The sequence below is a fragment of the Suncus etruscus genome, chromosome 7, assembly GCF_024139225.1.
Source record: "Suncus etruscus isolate mSunEtr1 chromosome 7, mSunEtr1.pri.cur, whole genome shotgun sequence".
Lineage (NCBI taxonomy): Eukaryota > Metazoa > Chordata > Mammalia > Eulipotyphla > Soricidae > Suncus > Suncus etruscus.
Window position 1 is genome coordinate 68,535,632 of NC_064854.1, and position 23,526 is coordinate 68,559,157.

A 23,526-nucleotide genomic window follows, 5' to 3' on the forward strand; every position below is an offset into this window, starting at 1 on the left:
CTGCCTGTCAGTGAGGTTTTCCTCCACTCCCTCCACTGCCAAAGGTAAGTCAAAAGTGCCATAGAAATAAATTTTTGCCAGATGGGGGGTTCTGCCCAATTGGGCTGTGGGTGACTCATATGAAAATTAACCTTTGGGGTTGGTGAGGCATTCAGTGCTGAAATCAAAGTTAGGGGGTGGGCGGTGGTTGGGAGGTTAGGGGTTCGGTGCTGAATTGCCCATGTGGAAAATTAGGGGTTCGATGCTGAAGCATTTTAAAGGGGTTACATAGAAAATTTTATATGCATTTTGCAATTTCTTTTCAGTGTTCACATGCTGATTCCAAACATATCAATTTGGGCATTATATAGGAAGATATAACTGAACTATCAGGGACTGAGCTGGTCTGCTTAGAAAAGCCTGCAAGGGGTAAATGTTCACATCAGGGACTAATGGGGGTTCATACACTGTGTGTATATATACACACATATTTGTATTTCACTAATATCAGTTTGAAATCCCTAGGAAACAATGATATCAAGAAAAAGAAAAATTGACGGCGAATGTAGATATTCAAAGAACAGTGGACTTACGATTACTTTTTTATGCGATACAAAGAAAAAGCTGTGTGTTTGATATGCCAGAATATAGTTGCTGTGTTCAAAGAATACAATTTGCGACGCCACTATCAAACTCAACATAAAGATAAATATAATTGGTTGGAGAAGTGAGAAAAAATAAAATATTACAACTGAAACATACACTGATGACTCAGCAAAATACTTTTGTGAAGCAGAAGCAGTTAAATACTTCCTCACTGTGGGCAAGTTTTCAAGTTGCCAAACTAATAGTGCACAATGTCAAACCATTTGTGGAGGGAGAATTTGTTAAAGAATGCCTTATTTCTGTTGCCAAAGAGATGTGTCCAGAGAAAGCCTATTTATTTAGTACAGTGAGCCTTTCAGGAGTTACAATGACATGAAGGATTGAAGAAATGGGAGAAAATTTGATGCACCATTTGCAATACTCTGCCAAGAAACTTTGCTATTTTTCCTTGGCACTCGACGAAAGCAATGATGTTCGTGATTCTGCCCAACTTCTCATTTATATGCATGGGACAAATGAGTATTTTGAAGTCACAGAAGAGCTTGCTGCACTGCAAAATATCAAAGGTATTTAAAAAGGTATTTAAAAAATATATAAAATATTTATATATTTAAAAAGGTTTGCCAAACTGTGAATGGTTTGGAGCTGGACTGGGTTAAACTAGTCAGTGTAACAACTGATGGTGCTCCTAGCATGGTGGGGTCTAAGAGAGAAGTAATTGCTCACATTACACAAGAGATGGACAAACATAACCATCCTCATCCAATTGCCATACACTGCCTCATCCACCAACAAGCTCTGTGTTGTAAATCACTGAAGTGGGACTTTGTTATGGAAATTGTGGTATCTTGTGTTAATTACATTAGAACTCATGCACTAAACCACAGACAATTTTAGGAATTTCTATCTGAGGTAAATGTTGTATATGAAGATGTTCTGTACCACACAGAAGTCCGTTGTCTGAGTAGAGGGAGAGTTTTGAAACATTTCTATGACTTACTTCCACAGATTACAGTTTTTTTACTTTCAAAAAACCAAGAAGTACCAGAGCTCAATGATGCAGAATGGAAATGGCACCTTGCCTTTCTGACAGATATAACAGAGCTACTCAACAGTTTCAATCTGCAACTTCAAGGCAAGGGGAAGCTCATCTGTGATATGGCATCACATGTGAAAGCATTTGAAATAAAATTAGGCCTTCTCATCAAACAAGTACAGGAGAAAAACTTCAGTCATCTCCCAACAACTCAAAACCTGTCAGCGGACAAACCATTGGTTGCATTCCCAAAGGAAACATGTCTGGTTTCACTAAAATTGTTGCAAAAGGAGTTTCAATTTAGATTCAAAGAGCTTCGTCTCTATGAACAGAATATACAGCTTTTTCGTAACCCATTTTCTGTTGAGATTGAAAATGTCCTTACAATTTACCAAATGGAACTGGCTTAACTGCAGAATTGTGACTCTCTGAAAGACGCATTTAAGTCAAGTAACCTTTTGAATTTCTATGCGTCTCTCCCCTCTGAGACATATCCAAATATCAGGAACCATGCACTCAAAATGGTAACTATCTTTGGTAGCACTTATGCCTGTAAACAGACTTTTTCAAGAATGAAACATCTGAAATCTCCAACCAGATCAAGATTAACTGATGCCCACTTGCATCACTTGTTACGGCTGGCAGTGACAAATATGGAACCAGACATTGACCATCTCATTAGCCAAAAGTAGGCCCACAGTTCCCATTGAAATACTGGTGCATGATCTGTTTATTTATAAATGGTTTTCATTTTATTTATATAAGATATGTGCAGTGTGAGTAGGAATTAGTAGCTCATATAGTCCGGCCCTCCAGCTCTCTAAGGGACCGTAATCCGGTCCCCACTTTAAAAAGTTTGAAGACCCCTGTTATATACCAAAGGTTCTAAGTCAGGAGAAATTTGCCAGTCCACAGTCCTTATGTACATCAGGGAACATCTGATACATAAAAACTAAGAAGAGTGAATAATCTTCACGTGTGACTTGTAAATCTGCCATTAAGTGAGCTCAGTTCAAGTAAATTGGGACAAAGAAGACAATTTTATTGTGAAAAAGAGAATTAAGCTTTATTTTTTTTTGGTGGGGGAGTGAATTAAGCTTTTGATTGTAAAATTAACATAATATATATTATATACTCACCTTCAATTTTAATGAAGAATTCACTCCAGAACATATAAGAACATGCAATATTTATTATAAAAATGTCTGTTGTACATTTGATTTGTATGTTTGTTTCCTTGGAATACCCTTATGAAAAAATAGCATTTGTCTGAGTGACCCAAATGACCCAAAATACCTAAAAGAACTAAAAATTATTACCCCAGGGCTTTTAGTTTGGACCTAAGTTTTTGTTAATAGTGACATTTTAGTATTGCTCATAGAGTAAGAATAAATAATTCAAGACAAATAAAAGTATGCACACTATAGGGAAAACTTAATTTAAAGCTTCCTTTATTCAAAGAAACAAAGGATACAGATCACTATGGAAAGGACAATATCTTATATCAGTGACCATAATAGAAAATAATAATGGGGCCCAAATGATACTACAGCAGGTAGGGCATGCAAGCAGCCCATCCAAGTTCAATCCCTGCACCTAATATCATTCCCCTGAGTATCAACCAGTGCAAAACCTGTAGTAAGCTCTGCACACAAGCAAGCTGTGATCCTCAAACTAAAAACAAAGACTGTGAACTACCACAAGCTTATTTGCATACACTAGCAAGTAATAAAAATAAAATGAAGGCTATATATGTTATATGACATTTTAAAATTCCGTCATTTCCCAAATTTAAATATGAATTTAAATGTCACCATGTCAATATTCTCTAATTTCAAGTTATTAATTGTAATAACTTTATTCTAAAATACAAAAACATATTTTCTTTTTTCTTTAAGCAATACATTTGAAAATAATAATAGAACTATAATTATGGCATTATGTACTTCTTTTGTATATGACATATGAATAGCACTGGAAATAGTTCTATTTAAATCAGAACAAAATTAAACTTGAACTTCTACATAAATATATCTATAAAACAATCAAGATTCATTTTAATAATTTATGCAATTTAATATAAATTTTGTATATAACAGAATATTAAAGAACTATGGGAAAGAGAGAGAGATGAACACACAACTTGTGTCTTCCACCAGAAAATGCCAAACATTTTCTTTTTTCTAATTCAGTACTTCTACAACTCCATAACTATATTCTACCTATTCCCTCTTTACTGCAACCCAGAAAAGTTCAACTCATAATCAAATCTTTTCTAAATCCCTACTGCTTCCTAAAACTTTTTTTCCCTCATAATCTACTTGCATACCACACTGAATCATGATTATCCCTCCTTTAGGGACAGTATTTTGACAACAACAAGAGCTTCTCACAAATATATATAAATTATATTTACATATTTTAAATATATAATCATATGTAAATATATTTTTTCTTGTTGAGCAGGGGGGTTGCCTCTAGAAAGGGAGACAGAGAGGAAGAAAAGAGCTAAATCTAAGAATTTTAAAGTCTAAAATAAAATTCTTGCCTGTCTTGAATACATGCAGGGGGATGGGAGGGAGGAAGATGGAGGCATTAGTAGTGGTAATGTTGTACTGGTAAAGGGAGGTGTTCTTTTTATGACTGAAACCCAACTACAGTCATGTTTATAATCATGGTTTAAATAAACATTATTTAAAAAATAAAAGTTATATCCATTGTCTTCTTATGTTTTCTGGCTATACTTCTTCAAACATCATTATATTTAAGAGTAATTTAAGATTATTGCATATGCCATTTTCTGGTTATTCCTTTCCACTCAACCTTCACAAACCAAACTCTCTCTAGCAAGCCTCTCAATAATGTCATCTCTTCTTAGAGATTTCACGGAGTACACCTTCTCAACAGCACTAGGGTAGTTTGTGATTGAACATGTATAGTTTATCATCTGTTTTATGTTTACCTCAGTGTTTCTCGAACAGGGTCTTAAGCCATCTCCAATGTCCTTTGAAGGTATTTCAAAAGAATTTAGGTGAAAAATCATTTAAATAGTGTATCATGTCATGATACTTGGACCCACTACTAGGTTTGGGAGTCCACTGGAATAAAACAAGGTAATAAGAAAGCCATACTATAAAAGAAAAGGGCTTAAAATATTGGTTTAGAGCATGTCCTCCCACTCTAAATGCTGTAGGGACACAGACTTTGCTTTATTCGTCAAAATACCCAAAGCCTAGCACTAGATGTCTTCAAGTGTAAGCTGAAAAGCAAACTTTTTAAAGGTAGAATGAATAGTTTGACTCACTAAAAAATAAGCAATAAATTGATTTTCCACATCTATACTCTACTACAAGCTGAAGATATTCAGCTCCCCACTTGTACTTTCCCATTCAAAGCTAATTTAAGTGGTTTCCATTGAAAAGGCAGGCTGCACCTAGTTTATGATCAGGGATTAGGAATAGGAAAAAAAAACTGAATAGGAAATCTATAGGATGTCAGGTGTAAAAAATGCCATGTAGCTTAAGATAATAGAAAGACAATATAGAGATAAATAGAAAAGACAAGTTAGATTCCAGAATTCTTCAGATTGTCCTATATGTTTTTGTGAGAAAGTCCTGTGTTCATGATGGAGGTTCTGTAAAATGTTGACAGTTGCCCAGTGAGGCATTTAGTTTATGGATCATTCATTGAATTTTTTTCACTAGTAACTTATGAAGATGCATAGTCTAGGCATCAAACAGAATCTGCCTACTCCCTCAGTAGGGCAGGGACAGGGAATAAGAGGTAACAAAGGTTCACCTTCAAAATAGAAGAAGCAGGAGTACATTATATAATGGGGATAGTGCATAAAAGCCCAGCAGCGCCATGAGACCAAATTATACTGAAGACTATCAATACTAATCAGCTCTGTAAACTCTAGAGAGTGACTTTAGTAACACCTTATTGAGGACCTTTAATGAGATAAAGAAAAGAGTGGCACAAGAAGTTAGCAAAGAAAAAGAAATTATAAGAGAGAAAATAAAGTATTATGTCAGAAGCAGCATAAATGAAGAGTATAATGATATTAAAAGCTTGAGAATCTCAGAAGCAGCTGACTTTAAAAGACAGAAGTTCCCAGATGAAAAGGAAGAAACCTCTAGAAAACACCAAAAGATGAAAAAATATTAGAAAATAAATAAAGCAGGAAAACTATGGTATGAAGTCATCAATAACAATATAAGAATCATTGTAGTACATGAAGTATAGGAAGGTAATTTCAGTGAAGATCAACCAAATATAATATTTTCCTGAGTTGATGAGTATAAACATTGAGATCCAAGATTCTCAAAGGTTCAGAGATAGACTCAAGTAGAAAATATCCAAGACATAATATAATTCAAATAACAAAATCAAAAGGGGGAGACAAAATTTTGAAAGCAGCAATATTAAAAAAGGAATATACATACAAAGAAAATCACGTTATATTCCAAACAGAAATATCAAATTAAACACTAACAGTTAAAAGAGAAAAATGGGAAATATAGAAAAAAGAAAAACAATGAGTGAAATGAACATCTGAACGAGAATACTATATTCAGCTAGATTATCATTCAGATTTGAAGAAACATTATAAAGTTTCATGGACAGGCTTAAAGTCACTTTTGCAAAAAGCATTAAGTAACTTATTAAAAAATTAAAACTTACTTCTTAGCATTTTCACAACTGAGTGTGGCACTCATTCATGAATTTTATGGTTGACCTATATTCAAGAAAGTTCTGTTTATTTCTAGCCACCTTAAAGTTTCAGTTATGTTGAATGACATATATAAATTCAGGTGATAATTTTATATCTTTTTTATAATCTTGGTTATTTATTCAGATACTGAACATTATCTATAATATTGCTATCATGAGGCAATATTTACTTTTAGGATAAGACTACACTCATAGGACGGTTCAGAGTTCAACTTCAAATTTTCTTTTTATTATATATTTTTTGTTTTGGGGGACCACACCTAGTAGTACTGAGAGGCTACTCCTGGGTCTTATCCACTGCTGGTTGGAATGCCCTCTAGTTCAACCTTTATGGAAAGCGATATGGAGATTCCTCCAAAAATTGGAAATCGAGCTCCCATACCATCCAGCTATACCACTCCTAGGAATATACCTTAGGAACACAAAAATACAATACAAAAACCCCTTCCTTATGACTATGTTCATTGCAGCACTATTTACCATAGCAAGACTATGGAAACAACCAAGATGCCCTTCAACAGATGAATGCTAAAGAAACTGTGGTACATATACACAATGGAATATTATGCAGCTGTCAGGAGAGATGAAGTCATGAAATTTTCCTATACATGGATGTACACGGAATCTATTATGCTGAGTGAAATAAGTCAGAGAGAGAGAGAGAGAGAAACGCAGAATGGTCTCACTCATCTATGGGTTTTAAGAAAAATGAAAGACATTCTTGCAATAATAATTATCAGACACAAAAGAGAAAAGAGCTGGAAGTTCCAGCTCACCTAGGAAGCTCACCACAAAGAGTGATGAATTTAGTTAGAGAAATAACTACATTTTGAACTGTCCTAATAATGAGAATGTATGAGGGAAATGGAAAGCCTGTCTAGAGTACAGGCGGGGGTCGGGTGGGGAGGAGGGAGATTTGTGACATTGGTGATGGGAATGTTGCACTGGTAATGGGTGGTGTTCTTTACATGACTGAAACCCAAACACAATCATGTATGTAATCAAGGTATTTAAATAAAGTATATATTAAAAAAAAAAGAAAAGTGACATTGGGCTAAAAAAAAAAAAGAAGTCTTAGGGGACGTAAGGGACACTGGGAATCAAACCCACATTGGTCGCCTTCAAGGCAAATGCCTATTCATTTTAGCATCATTCATTTAAAATTTTCTTAATTCTCATTAATTTGTGTATTTGTAAGATTATTATATTTTATGTACGTTTTTAAATGTGTCAGCATAGAATTTTTTATTCTATTCATATTTAAAATTTTGTACTTATAATATAGTTTTTAAAATATCAACATACCATTGTTATACAATATTGTGAAAATTCAGAAGTCAAGATTTATTCATCTATATATGTGTAAATGTATATACATCCACAACGAAAATAAAATAAATAGGTTAAACATAAGCTATAAGTAGTTATATGACTTAATTAACCCAAATTCACTGATGCTAGTTTGCAGAATATCCTGTAAATATGAATAATGTGTTAATATAAATAAAGATTGGGCTGCTGAAAAAAGCCATGGCCTTGAGATAAAAAGTATATTAAAAGAACATTTGCATGTATATCCTTGTCAATTTAAAACTGATTCATCAGAAGTTATACAGAAGGGAAAATAAAAGTTTGCAAAACAAAAGACATGCATGCCTGAGTTAAAAACCTCAACCCCGTCGGTACAAATAATTAGTGAGAGATGTGAGTTATCACTGCACAAAAGTTTATTTTAGAAAAGATGAAGTGAAGAAGGCAAAATTGCAGAGTAATTCTGAGAATAAAATGAATTATTATCTGGAAAGCAAATTATTTGTTACATAAATAAATTTATATTACTATTATTATATAATAAGATTTACAAATGTTTACTCATAAAACAAAGAAAAACGTAGAAACAATCATTATATTAAAACAAATTTCTCAATATTTCCAGAGGTTAAACAGATAAACTCAAACCACAAGAATTTAAACATCAGAAGAAAACCTTTATCTGCAATGTCTTTTAGATACTTTTTCCTATTTAATATTTTCATTACTTTTAACCAAAAGTTCAAAATCACATTGGTTATTTTTAAATAATGAATCTGGTCACATATATAAAAACATGTAACACATATAATAATGTTAATTTTATAGAAATTAAAAACGTAAGTTTTTTGTTTTTTTAGTTTTTCGACCGCACCCATTGGCGCTTAGGGGTTACTCCCAGTTATGCATTCAGAAATCGCTCCTGGCTTGGGGAACCATATGGAACGCTGGAGAATTGAACCTCGGTCTGTCCTAGGCTAGCGCTGGCAAGGCAAAAGACACCTTACTGCTCGTGCCACGGCTCCGACCCCAAAACAAAAGATATTTATAACCTCAAATCATTTATGAGGACAGTTAACAGAACAGTCTTATACAAATATGTTTAGTAAGTACCATAATATTAAAAAAGACAGAATATGAAACAAAAAAATTACAAACAAGGAAATTCTAGTGATACTTTAAATGACAAATACTGGGTGATCTCTACATATCTGGTATGTAGAGATAGGAAATATAGCTATTAAATAAATCTATATATCTATTAAATAGTAACATACTCTTGGTCTTGAAGATTGCAGAATTGAGAAAACCAAACCAGTGTGTAGTGAACAGAGGAAAAAATGAAGTTAATTGAAAGCAACATAAATAATTTTCTAGGACACTTCTGTGGTGGTGAGATGGGGTAACTGTGTACAAGTGCAAAACCATAATCACTACTAATATTATAAACATGACAAAAATGTGATATGGAAATTATGGAGAAAGAAACAGACATCAGAAAATACTCACATCAGTCTGTGAGTATTTTCATGGGAATGTAGGCAGTGGGAGAGCTGACATGGAGCCAGGCAGTCAGGGCTGAATAGGTCAGTCAGAGGACAAAATACGAAGGCAGGTGTGCAAGCCTACCCTCCTTCCAATTGTGGAATGAGACCAGTTTTGCAGATGAGACCAGAAAAGGTGTGCTCTTGATGGTGAAAGTAAATTATCAAGGCATTGGGCATTGAGAGACTTTAGACACTCAGGTCTGAAGGAGTTAAAATCCTTTGGAGAAGAAACTAGAAAACCCAAGGTTATGAGCCCTCTATCTTTTGTCACCCGCCCTCAGTAATTCCTCACTTTTGGACATTAAATCCATAAATAACAGACTATCAGAAAGGAAAATTTTGGTCTTTTTAAAAATCAAGCCAAGTGGGCTACAAAAATGTTTTAATTATTTTGATTTATTGCTGGTAATACTAATGAGAAAAGTGCTGATATCTGAAAGAAAGAAAAATGTGGACCTTTTATGTTTCTATTGAAGAAAATTTCTCTGACTTCAGATGTCTTAAGAATGTAGAATTGGGCATAAAATTTTGCAAATTATTAAAAAAATTGCGAATTATTGTGGTTAAGTTTTGTAAGAATGTTAATTTTGTGAGTGTATAATATTATTTAGATAACTCAATTTCTTATTAATTTTGTCACAGGCATTAATCTTAATTTTGGTCATAAATAACTTTATAAAGTGTGATAATATCACTAGGCCATAATAATATTAGAATTACTTTCTGAATGTAATTTATTTTCAAACTGAGAGAGTCCAGAGCATGGAGACAAAACTGGCCCTATCCGGTGCTCTAAACTGGGTGCCAAACTGAGTGCATTTGCAGCCAGAGTGGTAGGTCCACCCAGCTGGAGGATGAAAAGAAGAGATAAGGTTAGAAATTATCTAATTATTTTGTATAGAGAATTCTATGGAAAAGAAATATAGGTGCTCTAAACTCATGTTACAGTGCTCTTAGAAATTATACCGTGCTCTATAGAAATCATAAGAAATATTACTGTGGAAAGTCCCCTCGACACTAGTCAAATAGTTTCAAGGTTGTTCTGTGTTCTGTAAGTTAAGGAATATTTGCATTTTCTCTCTGCTTCACACCTTCAGGAATTTTAATGCTCCATGGCACTATGTTGGTTTGCATAAATACAGGCAGGAGGTTTTCTCTCTGTAGTGGGAATTCCTCATACAGACAGGAAATCTTAAAAGATACCTAGGGAACCCCAGAGCCCTCTTCTAGGGAAACAGAGTTGAAAGCGTTTGAGGTTAAGTGACATAAGGTCCAGTAATAATTGGTACTGTTCCAAATACTCTGTAAACATCAAGGAGAATATAAATTAAACACCTAGGAGATCAGAGATTGTCTAGGAATGTCTAGATCTGTGCTGGCTGGCCATAATCTAGGTACTGCTCTCAGCCTCAAGAAAAGTTCTGGAGGTCAGAATCTTTTCCAACCCTGGAGAGGGGTGAGATAGGCTCCCTCCAGGACACTACTACAGAGGATCAGAGGTCCAGGGCCACCTCTGGCTCATCATGTTGATGTGACCTCATTTTTACACCAACCAAGCCTGGGAAACCCTGACATGACAGGTATTAATGCCATCATTAATAAATCATGTAGTCTGAACTTGACCAATAAACAGAAATTCTCTGTATATAATGGGGTGCTCCAAATGGAGATTTTTCCAGTCTTACTGAAATTATACAAACAAAAAAGCAAAGATTATTCAGCTAATTGGCAAGATTCAAGGTGAAGGTGGAGAGAAAAACTATTTTTCTGTAGCTGATTGAGTTAAATACGTTTTAGTGGGCTTAAAACCTCAAGCCCACTCCTCTTTTGTAACCTATATGAAAGTGTATTTACTGGCTGTAGACTAGTCATAAGGAACTGAAAATTGTACATACTATTGCTAGTCTGACTAGGATAGTGGAAGCCAAAACTTTACCAGGGAGATGAGATCTTAGGCTAAACAGGGCAGTAGGAGAAGTAACTCAGCTTCACTGAACCTAGTGGGAGTCCTGGGCTGCTTCTACTTTCATTATCTGTATAATCTGTACCTTCATTATCTGTAGCTTTTCCTGAGGAGACAGGCAGTGTGACCTCACATGGATATCTATATGTTCAGGAACAGATATAATGCTAGGATGCTTTTGTTTCTGTTGCTTGAATTCTGTTATTTAGGAGGGATAAATGTATCCCCAGGATAGAAAGGACCATTTACTGTTTCAGGGCCTGAATGGTTCAAGTTCAAGTAATATTCCCCTCTCTAATTGAACTGAACTTTTCAAATGTTAAAACTGCAGAACTCATCCAGTCAATTGCCTCATTAAAAGCTAAGATAGCATTGGATTTCACCTCTTCTTAAAAGTAGGGTCTACAGTCCTTTGCCAGATGAAAACGTTACAGAAAATGGACCTTCACCCACACACCCCTTTATTTATTTGTTTGTTTATGTTTGGTTTTTTGGTCACACCCGAAGACACTCTGGGGTTATTCTTTGCTATGTGCTCAGAAATCGCTCCTGGCTTGAGGGACTATTGGGACGCTGGGGATCAAACCCAGGTCTGTCCTGGGTCAGCCTCGTGCAAGGCAAATGGTCTACGTATCGCTCAGGGCCCTCCCCTTTAATAATTTCTAATATGGTGGAATCTGTAGGGAAAATATGAAACAGGAAGGTCAGTAGGAAGGCTGCAAGGGAAACAAGAAGGAAGATTGTGGCTTTTCCTAGTAATGTTATGGGTAAAAATTTAACACCAGGTGTGGGAGGCATTTCTCTTGGACCCAGTGCAGGAAAGGCAAAAATCCCTCCGAGCCAGCCCCCGTGCTAACAGCTACTTAGTTGCTGGAGTGGTGGCACAAGCTGTAAGGTGTCTGCCTTGAGCGCGCTACCGTCGTCCCATATGGTCCCCCAAGCCAGGAGTGATTTCTAAGTGCACAGACAGGAATAACCCCTGAGCTTCACCGGGGGTGGACGATAAACCGAAAAAAGAAAAAAAAGACTCAGGAGCTTTATGCAGAAAATGCCTTTCTTCTCGAGGTGGAGTAGCAACCTGAATGAGAAGGAGCCCCTGCAGATTCAGCTGACTACAGGCTCCCAGAATGATCATCCTGATGTTTCAGCTGGCAGTGGTGACTGCAGGACTATTGGCTGTTCTGGCCTAGTCTGTTTCTTAAAACTTGAGCCTGTAATGGCTGTACTCAGGTTCACAGCAAAGCGAGGTTACAATTAATTCTAAATCAAACTTTAGATCCAAACACTATCTCACATCACATATAAAAATTAAGTCCAGGGCCCGGAGAGATATCACAGTGGTGTTTGCCTTGCAAGCAGCCGATCCAGGACCAAAGGTGATTGGTTCGAATCCCGGTGTCCCATATAGTCCCCCGTGCCTGGCAGGAGCTATTTCTGAGCAGACAGCCAGGAGTAACCCCTGAGCACTGCCGGGTGTGGCCCAAAAACCAAAAAAAAAAAAAAAAGTCCAAGTGAATTAAATACCTTAAAATATAAAACTTAGAAAATATTAGTAACCCTTTATGACTATAAAGATTTGACAATATTCTTTCAAAAATTAATTGTAGTTTATTGAAATTAAAACTGGCTGCAAAAGTGTGTTGGATATTTTTAAATTGTGTTAATTTTATCTATATAATTAAGTAGATAGACAATACATGTAATTAAGCATAGAGAGTTACTTAATATTTTCCATTAGATTGACATTTAGTAGCATATGGGGAAAATGAAAATGAAGACCCTTTCAAATGGGGAAAATGAAAATGAAGACCCTTTCAAATGAGAATTGCAAATAAATCACTTAACAAGATAGAGATTTAATTATACATAAAGAACTTTTACAACTCAAAAATAAAAGATCAATTAAAATGAACTAATATTTTTGTACTTTTCTAAAAGAGCTATACAGATGGCCAATGATTACATGGAAAGCTCAACATAATTATTCCGTAGAGAACCAAATTGATAATAAAATGGTTACAAACATTCTTTTCTAAGAATAGCTCAATTAATGATATAATAATAAAATATGTTGGCAAGGATATAGCAGAAATGGAGTCCTCTTATATTGCTGGTAGGACTGTAAAAATGGTGTTGTTACTTTGAAAGACAGCATGACAGAACCTAAAAAATTATAAAACAATTATCCAGTATGACCCAGAAATGTCACACACATTTCTAATTACTGAAAAAGTGTTATATATGCTGTTTAATAACAGCATTATTCACAGTATCCAAAACAAACCTAAATACAAATTGACATACAAATAAATAAAGAAGCTGTGATAGGATATTATTCTGCCATTAATAAAGATGAAGTTGTGCCTTTTGTGACAAAATAGTCCCAAAGTGAAAACCCAAATTTCCATTAACTGATTAATATATAAATAATATATAATACATACATATATACTAAAATGTGTATATATAAATAAACATACATTACATATAAATAAGTGCAAAATATATAATACAATACAATCATATACAAAACATTCAGCAACAATAGTATGAAATATTAACAAACATGCTATACCATGAGTGAATCTCATGGGTATAATGGGAAGCCAGGAGATATAGGTCAATTACCAGGAGCATATGGTTTACATATAGGAACTATGGTTCAATCATCAACACCTCCTGATTCATAAGCACTATTGGGATTATAAACACTCTTGAACACTATAGCAAAAGTAGCACCCAGCGCCATTTGTTGTGATGTCACACTGTTAATATATTAAAATTACATTAAAATGTTTTGCCAAAGTAATAGACATGTGTTTAATAACAGCATTAATCACAATATTCAAAATTTAACCTAAATACACATTGACAGATGAATAAATAAAGAAGCTAGGATAGGATAATATTTAATATTAATAAAGATAAAGTTGAGGTCAGAGCTATTGCATAGTAGCAGGACATTTTCCTTGCAAGCAATTGACTCGTGATGAACCTGGGTTCCTGGCATCCCATATGGTACCCTGAGCATGCCAGGAGCAATTTCTGAACACAGAACCAGGAGTAACCCCTGAGCGCCACCAGGTGTGGCCAAAAAAAACCAAAAAAACAAACCTAAATAAATAAATAAATAAAAATAAAATGAAATAAATAAAGATGAAGTTGTGCCTTTTGTGACAAAATAGATTACTGTTGAAGTAATTATGCTAAGTTAATAAGTCTAAAAATAGGAGACAATTGCTAGATAATTTCACTCATACATGGAAAAGAATGATAAAAACAAAAAACCCTATATCTAATGAAAGCTGCTGCAGTTACCAAAAGAAAAGTGAAAAAGTGAAAGAGAATGGGAGGAATGAATTGAACGGTCTATTTTGGTAGTAGCAGTAGAATTAAATATATGTTGATATGAGGCTAAACCCCAGAAATTCCATAAAACTTTAAAGCAATGATAAATCAACAATATTGTAAGATATAAATGATATAAATTAAAAACAAATAGTTACATAATGTATTGTTCCATGTATGTGAAATGTTGATTATGCAAATCTATATAATTAAATTACTGCTTGATAGAGGCTGGATTTGAGGGAAATTTGTGAATAAATTCTAATATATACTGTTTCTTTTTTATTTGAAATCCCATGGTAGTGATATTTACATAATTTGTAAAAGTCAAAAAATTGACCCTTTGAAAGGGTGAACTAAATAAATTATATGTAAATTATATATGAGTTATTATAATTTTGTCTTGTTTTGTTTTGTTGGCCAACTAAAGAATGTGTTCAAGACTTAACTTTTGACTATGTGAACTTTTGAGCTATGTGAACTAATGGCACTTAGTGGTTTGGGTGCTGGGGATCAAACTTTTGTCTGAAGCATGCAAAACAAATACCCTAACCTGCTGCACTAGCTTTTTGGTTCAATATATGTGAGTAATAAAAATGAATAAATGGACAAAACTGAGAGTAAACATATATCTTTCAATTTTTTCCTGTTATTTAACCTCCACAGAAAAACAAATACTATTTGTGAAAGCCAAGTTTCCTTCAGCTTTTTTTTTTTAAGGGCTATTTAAAGCAGTGCTCAGGGCTTACTCTTGGCTCTGAGCTTAGGAATCACTCTCAGTGGGATCATGGGTGATATGTGATGATATTATGCACCAGGGTTGGTGCATGCAAGGTATGCACTATACTATTTCTTTGGCTTTGATTTTAGCTTTGCACAAATTTTTTTTTTCTTCAAATTCCTATTAATTCTTTTGAAACCAATCAACCCAACTATTTCAGTGCTAGGGAGATGTTTCAGGACATGAAAATATGAGGGACAGAGCATGGGAAAGACTAGAAAAGCCAGGGCAAATTTGTTCATGCATGATCTGGCATCATTTTACGTATATTCTGGATATTTTGCATAAACACTAACAAAAATCTATGCTATCTTTTAGCATTTTCCCCTTCTCCAGTGCTATTTATTTTCTTTTTTGAATTTTTTTTTTACTATAATGTAATTGGTTACAAATTGGTATGCTTTGTTTCCTGATATGAATAACCACTTGGGGATATGAATAACCACTTGTTTTCTGGTGGCTTCCTTGGTGATGTTTTTATCTAAAATAGATAAGTATAATTATTAATCTCAGCTATATTTAATGTCTGTACTCTTCTTGATTTATATTACATCCACTTACTCTTTTGAACTAAAGTAGTTATGTCCTCTTTTTATTATTGAATAAACCGCTGAACTGTAATTACACTGAGTACAATACTTGCTTCAAAATGTCCTAACTCCTATCTTTTACACTTATTAACATTAAATTCCATGACTGAAACTGATAAGAGATTTAGTGTTTCTCAGGGTTTTAATATCCATGTCCACTTTAGAAAACAAAAACTCCATAATGGTATGCCAAACTAAAGTCAGTATTAAAAGTTTCAAAGAAAAAAATCTGAAGATCCCCCTTTCTCTTATCTCACTTCTCTTTCTTCTAACTCTAATTCTCTCTCACTCTCTCTCTCTCCTTCACTCTCTCTCTCACTCTCTCTCACTCACGCACACACACATATATTCTCATTCACAAATTAGATCTATTAACACCTTATATCTTTGACCTTGGGACAACTATTATTTTTCTGGAGGAAGACCACGCCAAACTTGCCTACTCATGTAACATTCGTAAAAATTAAAATTAGTTACTGAATGTTGTGTTGTTTCTTCCTTGACAACACTACCCCAAAAAAACATATAGTTTTTCTTTTAAACATACTACTTTATTGTGCAGCATTATAATTTGTGATTACAAAATTACAGCCCCTACATAAGTAGGAATTCAAGAGAAAAATTCAGGCTCATTTATCTAAGGTTCTTCATAGTACCCCTTTTCATTACTTAGTCAAGTTTTTTTAAAGTCACATACAATCGTATTTTTTCTAACTTAATTCTTACTGCATATTTTCATACAAGTAATTCCATCCATGACCTATAAAAAACCACCAAGGCCTCTCAGTGACTAAATCTAATATATATTTTATTCTCTTCATTTCATATTGATTTTGAATCTAGTTTTTGGCATTTTGCGTGAATTTGTTAACTCTCTTGACTCAGTTCTTCTATTTTTCTTCTTTTAACCATTGTTCAATGACTGACTTGTGGCAATATTAATCTTTTACACATTCATTAATAACTAAACTTACCCAAAGCTCTCTGATTTTACAACTATATTTCACTTAGTAATGTCATTTATTTTCCCAGTTAGGTGAGTGGTTCAATGTTATATCCCCAATTATTTGTTGGATCCGTACCTTTATATAGTCAGGAGGTGCAATAAAGTCTATCAAAAACTAACCTCCTTATTGCCAGCCAATAAACTACTAGACATCCTTTGATTCTTTAGTCACACTTCTCAATTGGTGTCTTTTTTTTGGGGGGGGGTTTCTGGGCCACACCCGGCGGTGCTCAGGGGTTACTCCTGGCTGTCTGCTCAGAAATAGCTCCTGCCAGGCACGGGAACCATATGGGACACCGGGATTCGAACTAACCACCTTTGGTCCTGGATCGGCTGCTTGCAAGGCAAACGCCGCTGTGCTAGCTCTCTGGGCCCTCAATTGGTGTCTTTTATTCATTAAAATCATGGATAAAACATCTTCCCTAAATTATTGTTGTTTTGTTAATAAAACATATTCATGTAACAGTCAAGCACTGTACTTGAAAAGTTTCTTTCTCAAATAATCTGTTAACCCAAAAGTTATCTCTAAATAGACTATAGCAATATTCTTTTCACTAGTTTGCTTGTCTCTAGATTTGTCTACAATTTATATTCCATTTTCCCACTTCTGCCTAAACAATATACATTCTGTTTTTGTTAATTTGTTGTTGTTGTTGTTTTTGGGTCACACCCGGCAGCGCTCAGGGGTTACTCCTGGCTCTACACTCAGAAATCGCCCCTGTGACACACGGGGGACCATAAGGGATGCGGAATTCAAACCACCATCCTTCTGCCTGGAAGGCAAATGCCTTACCTCCAGGCTATCTCTCTGCCCCACAATATACATTCTCTATGATCGCATATTGATCATATCTCTTACCAATGTACTCTAAATAATATTCATTGGCATATCATTTCTCTTTTTCTAAAATCTTCCCAGAATAATTTTATTTTTGTTGATACTATATATGCATTCTTATAATTATATGATTTATGAAATGTTATCATTGCTCTATATTACTTTAGAAATCTAAATTTAATCTAACAATATTAAACTGGAAGGCACTCTGATATATATATATTTTTTTGTTTGTTTGTTTGTTTGTTTTTTGTTTTTGTTTTTGTTTTTGGGCCACACCCTGCAGTGCTCAGGGGTTACTCCTGGCTGTCTGCTCAGAAATAGCTCCTGGCAGGCACGGGGGACCATATGGGATGCCTGTATTCGAACCAACCACCTTTGGTCCTGGATTGGCTGCTTGCAAGGCAAACGCCGCTATGCTATTTCTCCGGGCCCCACTCTGATATTCTGACTTATCTCCCATTCAATATTTTGGATAAGTAAACTACTCTTTGTGAATTTAATATCCATTAACAGATTGTGCTTTATAACTTTTAAAACAGACCAACATGCTAATAAGTATTCTTAATCACCTCCACCAATAATTTATTGTTACCCTCTTAATATCAACCTAGAAAGATATTTATGCAGATGACAGCTCAATTAGCAAATTGTGTTTCTATCTACAGAGAATAAGTAGGAATAAAATTTTAATTACAAACTTTCAATTCTCCAGGTCACTATTCCAATTTGAAAAGAATAGTTAACAAAAAGACTGTCATATAATAGATCAAAAGCATTTATAGTTGATTTCTTGTGCCACTATAACCAAAAAGAGTCTATAAAAGTTCTAGTATGTGCAATATAAATTACAACATATTCCTAGATGAGTCTAAATTAAAAATATGAAGTGAAAGATTTTGTTGAATATAACTGCTGCTTCAAATATTCCTTTATACAGCACAGTGCAAGAATTGAATATATAAAATAAAATACCTCTATATAGCTATTGTGTAGTACCATATGTACATATATAATTCATAAGTACAAAAATATAGTATAAATTTCGCATCAGTCCCTTTATTCTCCCAATAACTTCTCATAAATTATTTGGATCTTAATATAAATTTAACTGTTTCCTAAGACTAATATATAAAAGTTTTCCTAAGTTTTCTATAAATTGGTCCAGAAAATTTTCATCACTATAAAAATACCTTTACAGAGTGACATGATTTACATTAAAAAATTGCAATATTAGTATGGATATTTCTCCAAGATAATATTCAACATATATATAAATACCATTTACCCTATCATTAAATTAAAATTATTTATTCTTTGCAAATTACTGAGGTAGATTATAGTCATACTCTACTTATATATATATATATTTTTTGGTTTTGGGCCACACCCTGGTGATGCTCAGGGGTTACTTCCATCTTTGTGCTCAGAAATCAGAAATTGCTCCTGGTTTGGAGGTCCATATGGGATGCCGGGGGGATCAAATCGCAGTCCGTCCTAGGTTAGCCACATGAAAAGGCATCACCACTGCTCGGGCCTCTCAAGTCTACTTATTGACATAAAATTTAAAAAAACACTTATTGAGCCTATTGAAATGTATTTATCAAAATTTTATATACTGAATCTACTTATAAAAAATTGTTGCTGCAGTACAACAATATAAGAATTACATCGTTTTATTTCACTTATAATTTTCAATGTTCATAAAATATTGCCCCAAAACAAGAGTTAAAAATTTAATCTCTGGGGCTGGAGAGATAGCATGGAGGCAAGGCATTTGCCTTGCATGCAGTAAGGCAGTGGTTCAATCTCAACATCCAATATGGTCCCCCGAGCCTACAAGGGAGCAATTTCTGGCATATAGAACCAGGAGGAACCCTCTGAGGCACTCCCAGGTGTGACCCAAACACACACACAAATGAAAAAAAAAATTTTAATCTCTTTCAGAGACATTTTACAATATTTTTCACTTATTTCATTCTTATTTCAGAGTATTGTAACAGTCTAAAGAAAAAACATCTTTTTTTTCCTTCTGAAAAACTCTGGAAGAAGATATTTTTCCCTGTAGTAATTATTTCAGCTATAATGTCTATGTTGAATATTGTTGCTAAGACATTTTAAACAAATGTTTAATTATTTTTACTAGAAGCATGAATCGATGCAAAAGACTTAGTATATCTTGCTATGCTACAGAATTTTATAGCTTTTTTACATTTCATCAAAATCCATAGTTGAAACTTAAGAGGTTATTGATATTTGGTTTATTCTCTACTTCCTGATTTTTCTTCAGCTTGTCTTTTAACCCTTATTTGCATCTATATTACAAATTTTTCAAAAATATGAATGAAATCTGTAAGGCATTCTCTTCTGGGATTGTCCGAGCCTGCCAAATAATACACTATTTCTGCCATTTATAAGCCACTCATTCTCTTTCCTTTGCAGTTTCTATCTCTCTACTTCCATTTAATCTAAGCTTCTCGCCTATATACAATCCAAATTAGTGGCAGATGCTTCCATCTAGAGTACTAAAAAATATGTTCCTGTCCTTAAATTCTTGTATGTTTCCAGTAGGCAATAAATAGTACTAATCGTCAAAGTTATTTTAAGAGCCAGTCGTGTTTTCTGGTAATTTAACTATAGTAATCTTTAAGTAGCCAGAGTTTCTTCTCCCACATGCAATGTGTACAGTATATTTGTGACCAGTGACCTGCATTAGGCATGACAATTTCAGTCAATAAAACCAATGCCATACTCACGGTGATGGGTGGTGGGGTTGATTTTCAGCATTTCTTGGTGTTTTGCAGGCAGCAGGCTTCGCCATATCCCTGACAACACACCTGGGGCGCATGATAGATAGCACAACGCACTATTAATTATAAAAGGGTAGAATACATCTGGAAATAATACAAGGTACTGAAAACACAATCTAAGAGATATTTTTACAAGCCCCTTCAATATTATTATTGAGGTCTTAGAAACGTAGAAATCTCCAACTTAGGCATCCAAGTACTAGTTACATCCAAATAAAATCTGCCCATCCTTTGTATTTAATTTTGCTTTTAATATCAATAATATGAATGGCATCAACTTTTTGATGGAAGAAATGCTACTGAAAGCCTTAGCTTCACAATGTGAAAGTATCTGAAACCTTAAAAATGAACAGCTATTGGGTTGATATGTTTAAAAGTTATTTCGTGGGCAGGATTTTTAGTGGTTGTTGGTTATTTTTCTATAAGATTCAGATGTTTGTTCCACACTGGTCTTTCTCTTTCTAGCAAGAAATGTATTTAAGATATTTCAATATATCTCCTGTATTTTAAAGTATACTTTTTTTAAACTAAGAAAAGAGGAAGAGGAAGAAAAAATATTCATAAAATAATATATGACTGATATCGTGACAGCGTGGGGGCAGGCGTGGAAAAACAGAAAAAGTAGTGTCTTGAATACCTACCATAGAATAAATTAAATCAGTGGGTAAAATAAAAAAAATTCATCTACAATGGACTAATTTTAAAGGTATTTTCCCCTTATATAAGGCTAAGAGATATAAAATCAAAGCAGGAAATCAGAAGATACTCTAATACACTAATCTGAAGTTATGTTTGGATGACTCAAATATTCCTTCACTTCAAAAAACTCTAAAACAATACTTTAAATAAGGATACACTGGTTACAAAACTGAGGTTAATATCTAGATTTTACTAATGGAATCACCCCTTGGGACCCAAGACTCTAAAATTTAAATGTAGTTTCTTTCACTTGAAAAACAGCGGCAGATAGGCCATTTTCACATAACTAAAAGCTGCATGGCAAAATTCTCCACTTCTGAAAGAAATGATACAGGGAAGCATGAACACAATTCACAGAAAACATGAGAGCATGCAAGTGTGTGCACACACACATTACACAGGCACACACACACGCAGGCACACACAACCTTGTTCCAAACAATGTCAAGACTGAGAAATCAGTATCATGATGATAAAAATAAAATTAAAAACAGCAATTCAAGCCTTATTCAACACATTTCCTACCAGGAAAAAGTAAAGTGATTATATTGACGGAAATAGGTGTCAAAGATAACCACTGAAACCACAAGGCCACTCAAACAAGAGAGTTTAAAAAACCCATTCAGGAAAACAACTATTAGAGAGAACTCATATACTAAGATATCTAATCTCTGAAATTTTAATATAACTTACATAAAGTATAGTATTTAGAAAGTTAAAAAATTTGAGAGGTGGTGGAGAGATAGCATGGAGGTAATGCATTTGCCTTGCATGTAGCAGAACGGTAGTTCGAATCCCGGCATCCCATATGGTCCTCCAAGCCTGCCAGGAGCAATTTCTGAGCAAAGAGCCAGTTGTAAACCCTGAGCACTGTTGGCTGTGTCCAAAAAAAACATACAAAAAATTGAGGGTGATTTGAGTCACACAAGTGGTGCTCAGGGGTCACTCCTGGCTCTATACTCAGAGGTCATACTTGGTGGTGTTCAGAGTATATGGGATGCCAGGAATTGAACCTGGGTAGGCAGCATGCAAGGCAAATGCCCTAACTGCTGTGCGATCACTCTCCCTTTGAAGTTAAATTATATAGCAATGGAAAATCTATAGCAATTCCCAGGTAAGCAAAAATAGTACACACCACATGTGCAATATACATCTATTGGTTTATGAAAACAGTAAAAATATCATCTAATCTTGGGGTATATTTGAAGAATTAATTTTATGAAAAACCATAAGAAGCTTTGTTTTAATTAATTTCATTTCCCTTTACATACTTAGATATTTATATAAATATATGAAATTAATCTATCAAAGTTTTTCTTGAATGTGCATTTCTAAGAAAAACTTTTCTATTAAGAAGACTGATGTCAGCACTAAGTATAAATTTCTAAACTTTTTATTTCTGAGTTTAAGGCTACCACATCTATGCAAGAAAAGTCTTACTTAATATTACATATAGAGTGGTTTAGATTTAAAATTAGAATATGTGTATTTTGTTGCATATAGCATTATATATAAATTTTGACTTTATGAAGTCTGAATTTTAGTAGATAATAAATGAAAATAGATCTATATAAGCTATACATTTAGAATTTAAATATATTTATATAAAACTTATTTTAATGTGCTTAAATTATTTTAATGAAAACAGGAAAGCAAAACATTTTTTCATAGATATATCATGGCCACAAAACTTACGTGATTTTATCATTGAAACTGTTTTTAGAAAAAATGTTTCAAATAGCTAATCTAAAATCATGCAAACTAAAACAATTCGTTTGATGGGTCTCTAAGCTAAAATACATAAATATCTATAATAATATGTACATATATAGACACACATGCAATATTTACCTTGAAACTTTAACTAGAATTACTTCTAGATATAAAAAAAGCTCAGAACAAAAAATATAAAAATATACAATCAACTCTAGATTTTATATATAAAATTCAGATTAATATTTCTTTAAAACAGTCATTGAATTTATGTTTGCCACATCAAAGTTGGAAGAATAAACTATTATTATGTGAACAGCTCTAAGTGGAAATTGTTAAGCTCATCACTTTTCTTTATTTCTCAAAATAAGTAGTAGTCTTTTCAAAACTGGGAGAAACACAATGTTTCATCATGTTGCAGCATTTTCCTCAAGTTATAACTCATAAAGTTCTATCTCTACACCTGCTTAATTTCTTGAGTCACAGACATACGGTGTCCAAAATTGTTGCCACCGTGCCTGCTGATTTTTAAGAAGTATTATGAACTGAGAGAAGTTCAAAGAGA

General features: G+C 34.0%; 1 protein-coding gene across 1 annotated transcript in view; it reads right to left on the minus strand.

Annotated features, from left to right (window-relative positions):
• RIMS1 (regulating synaptic membrane exocytosis 1) overlaps window positions 1-23,526 on the minus strand; it is a 577,010-nt gene that overhangs the window by 478,990 nt on the left and 74,494 nt on the right. Inside the window, exon 2 of the mRNA XM_049776802.1 lies at window positions 20,496-20,576. Coding sequence (XP_049632759.1) covers window positions 20,496-20,576 — 81 coding nt within the window. The remainder of the gene's footprint in view (window positions 1-20,495; window positions 20,577-23,526) is intronic.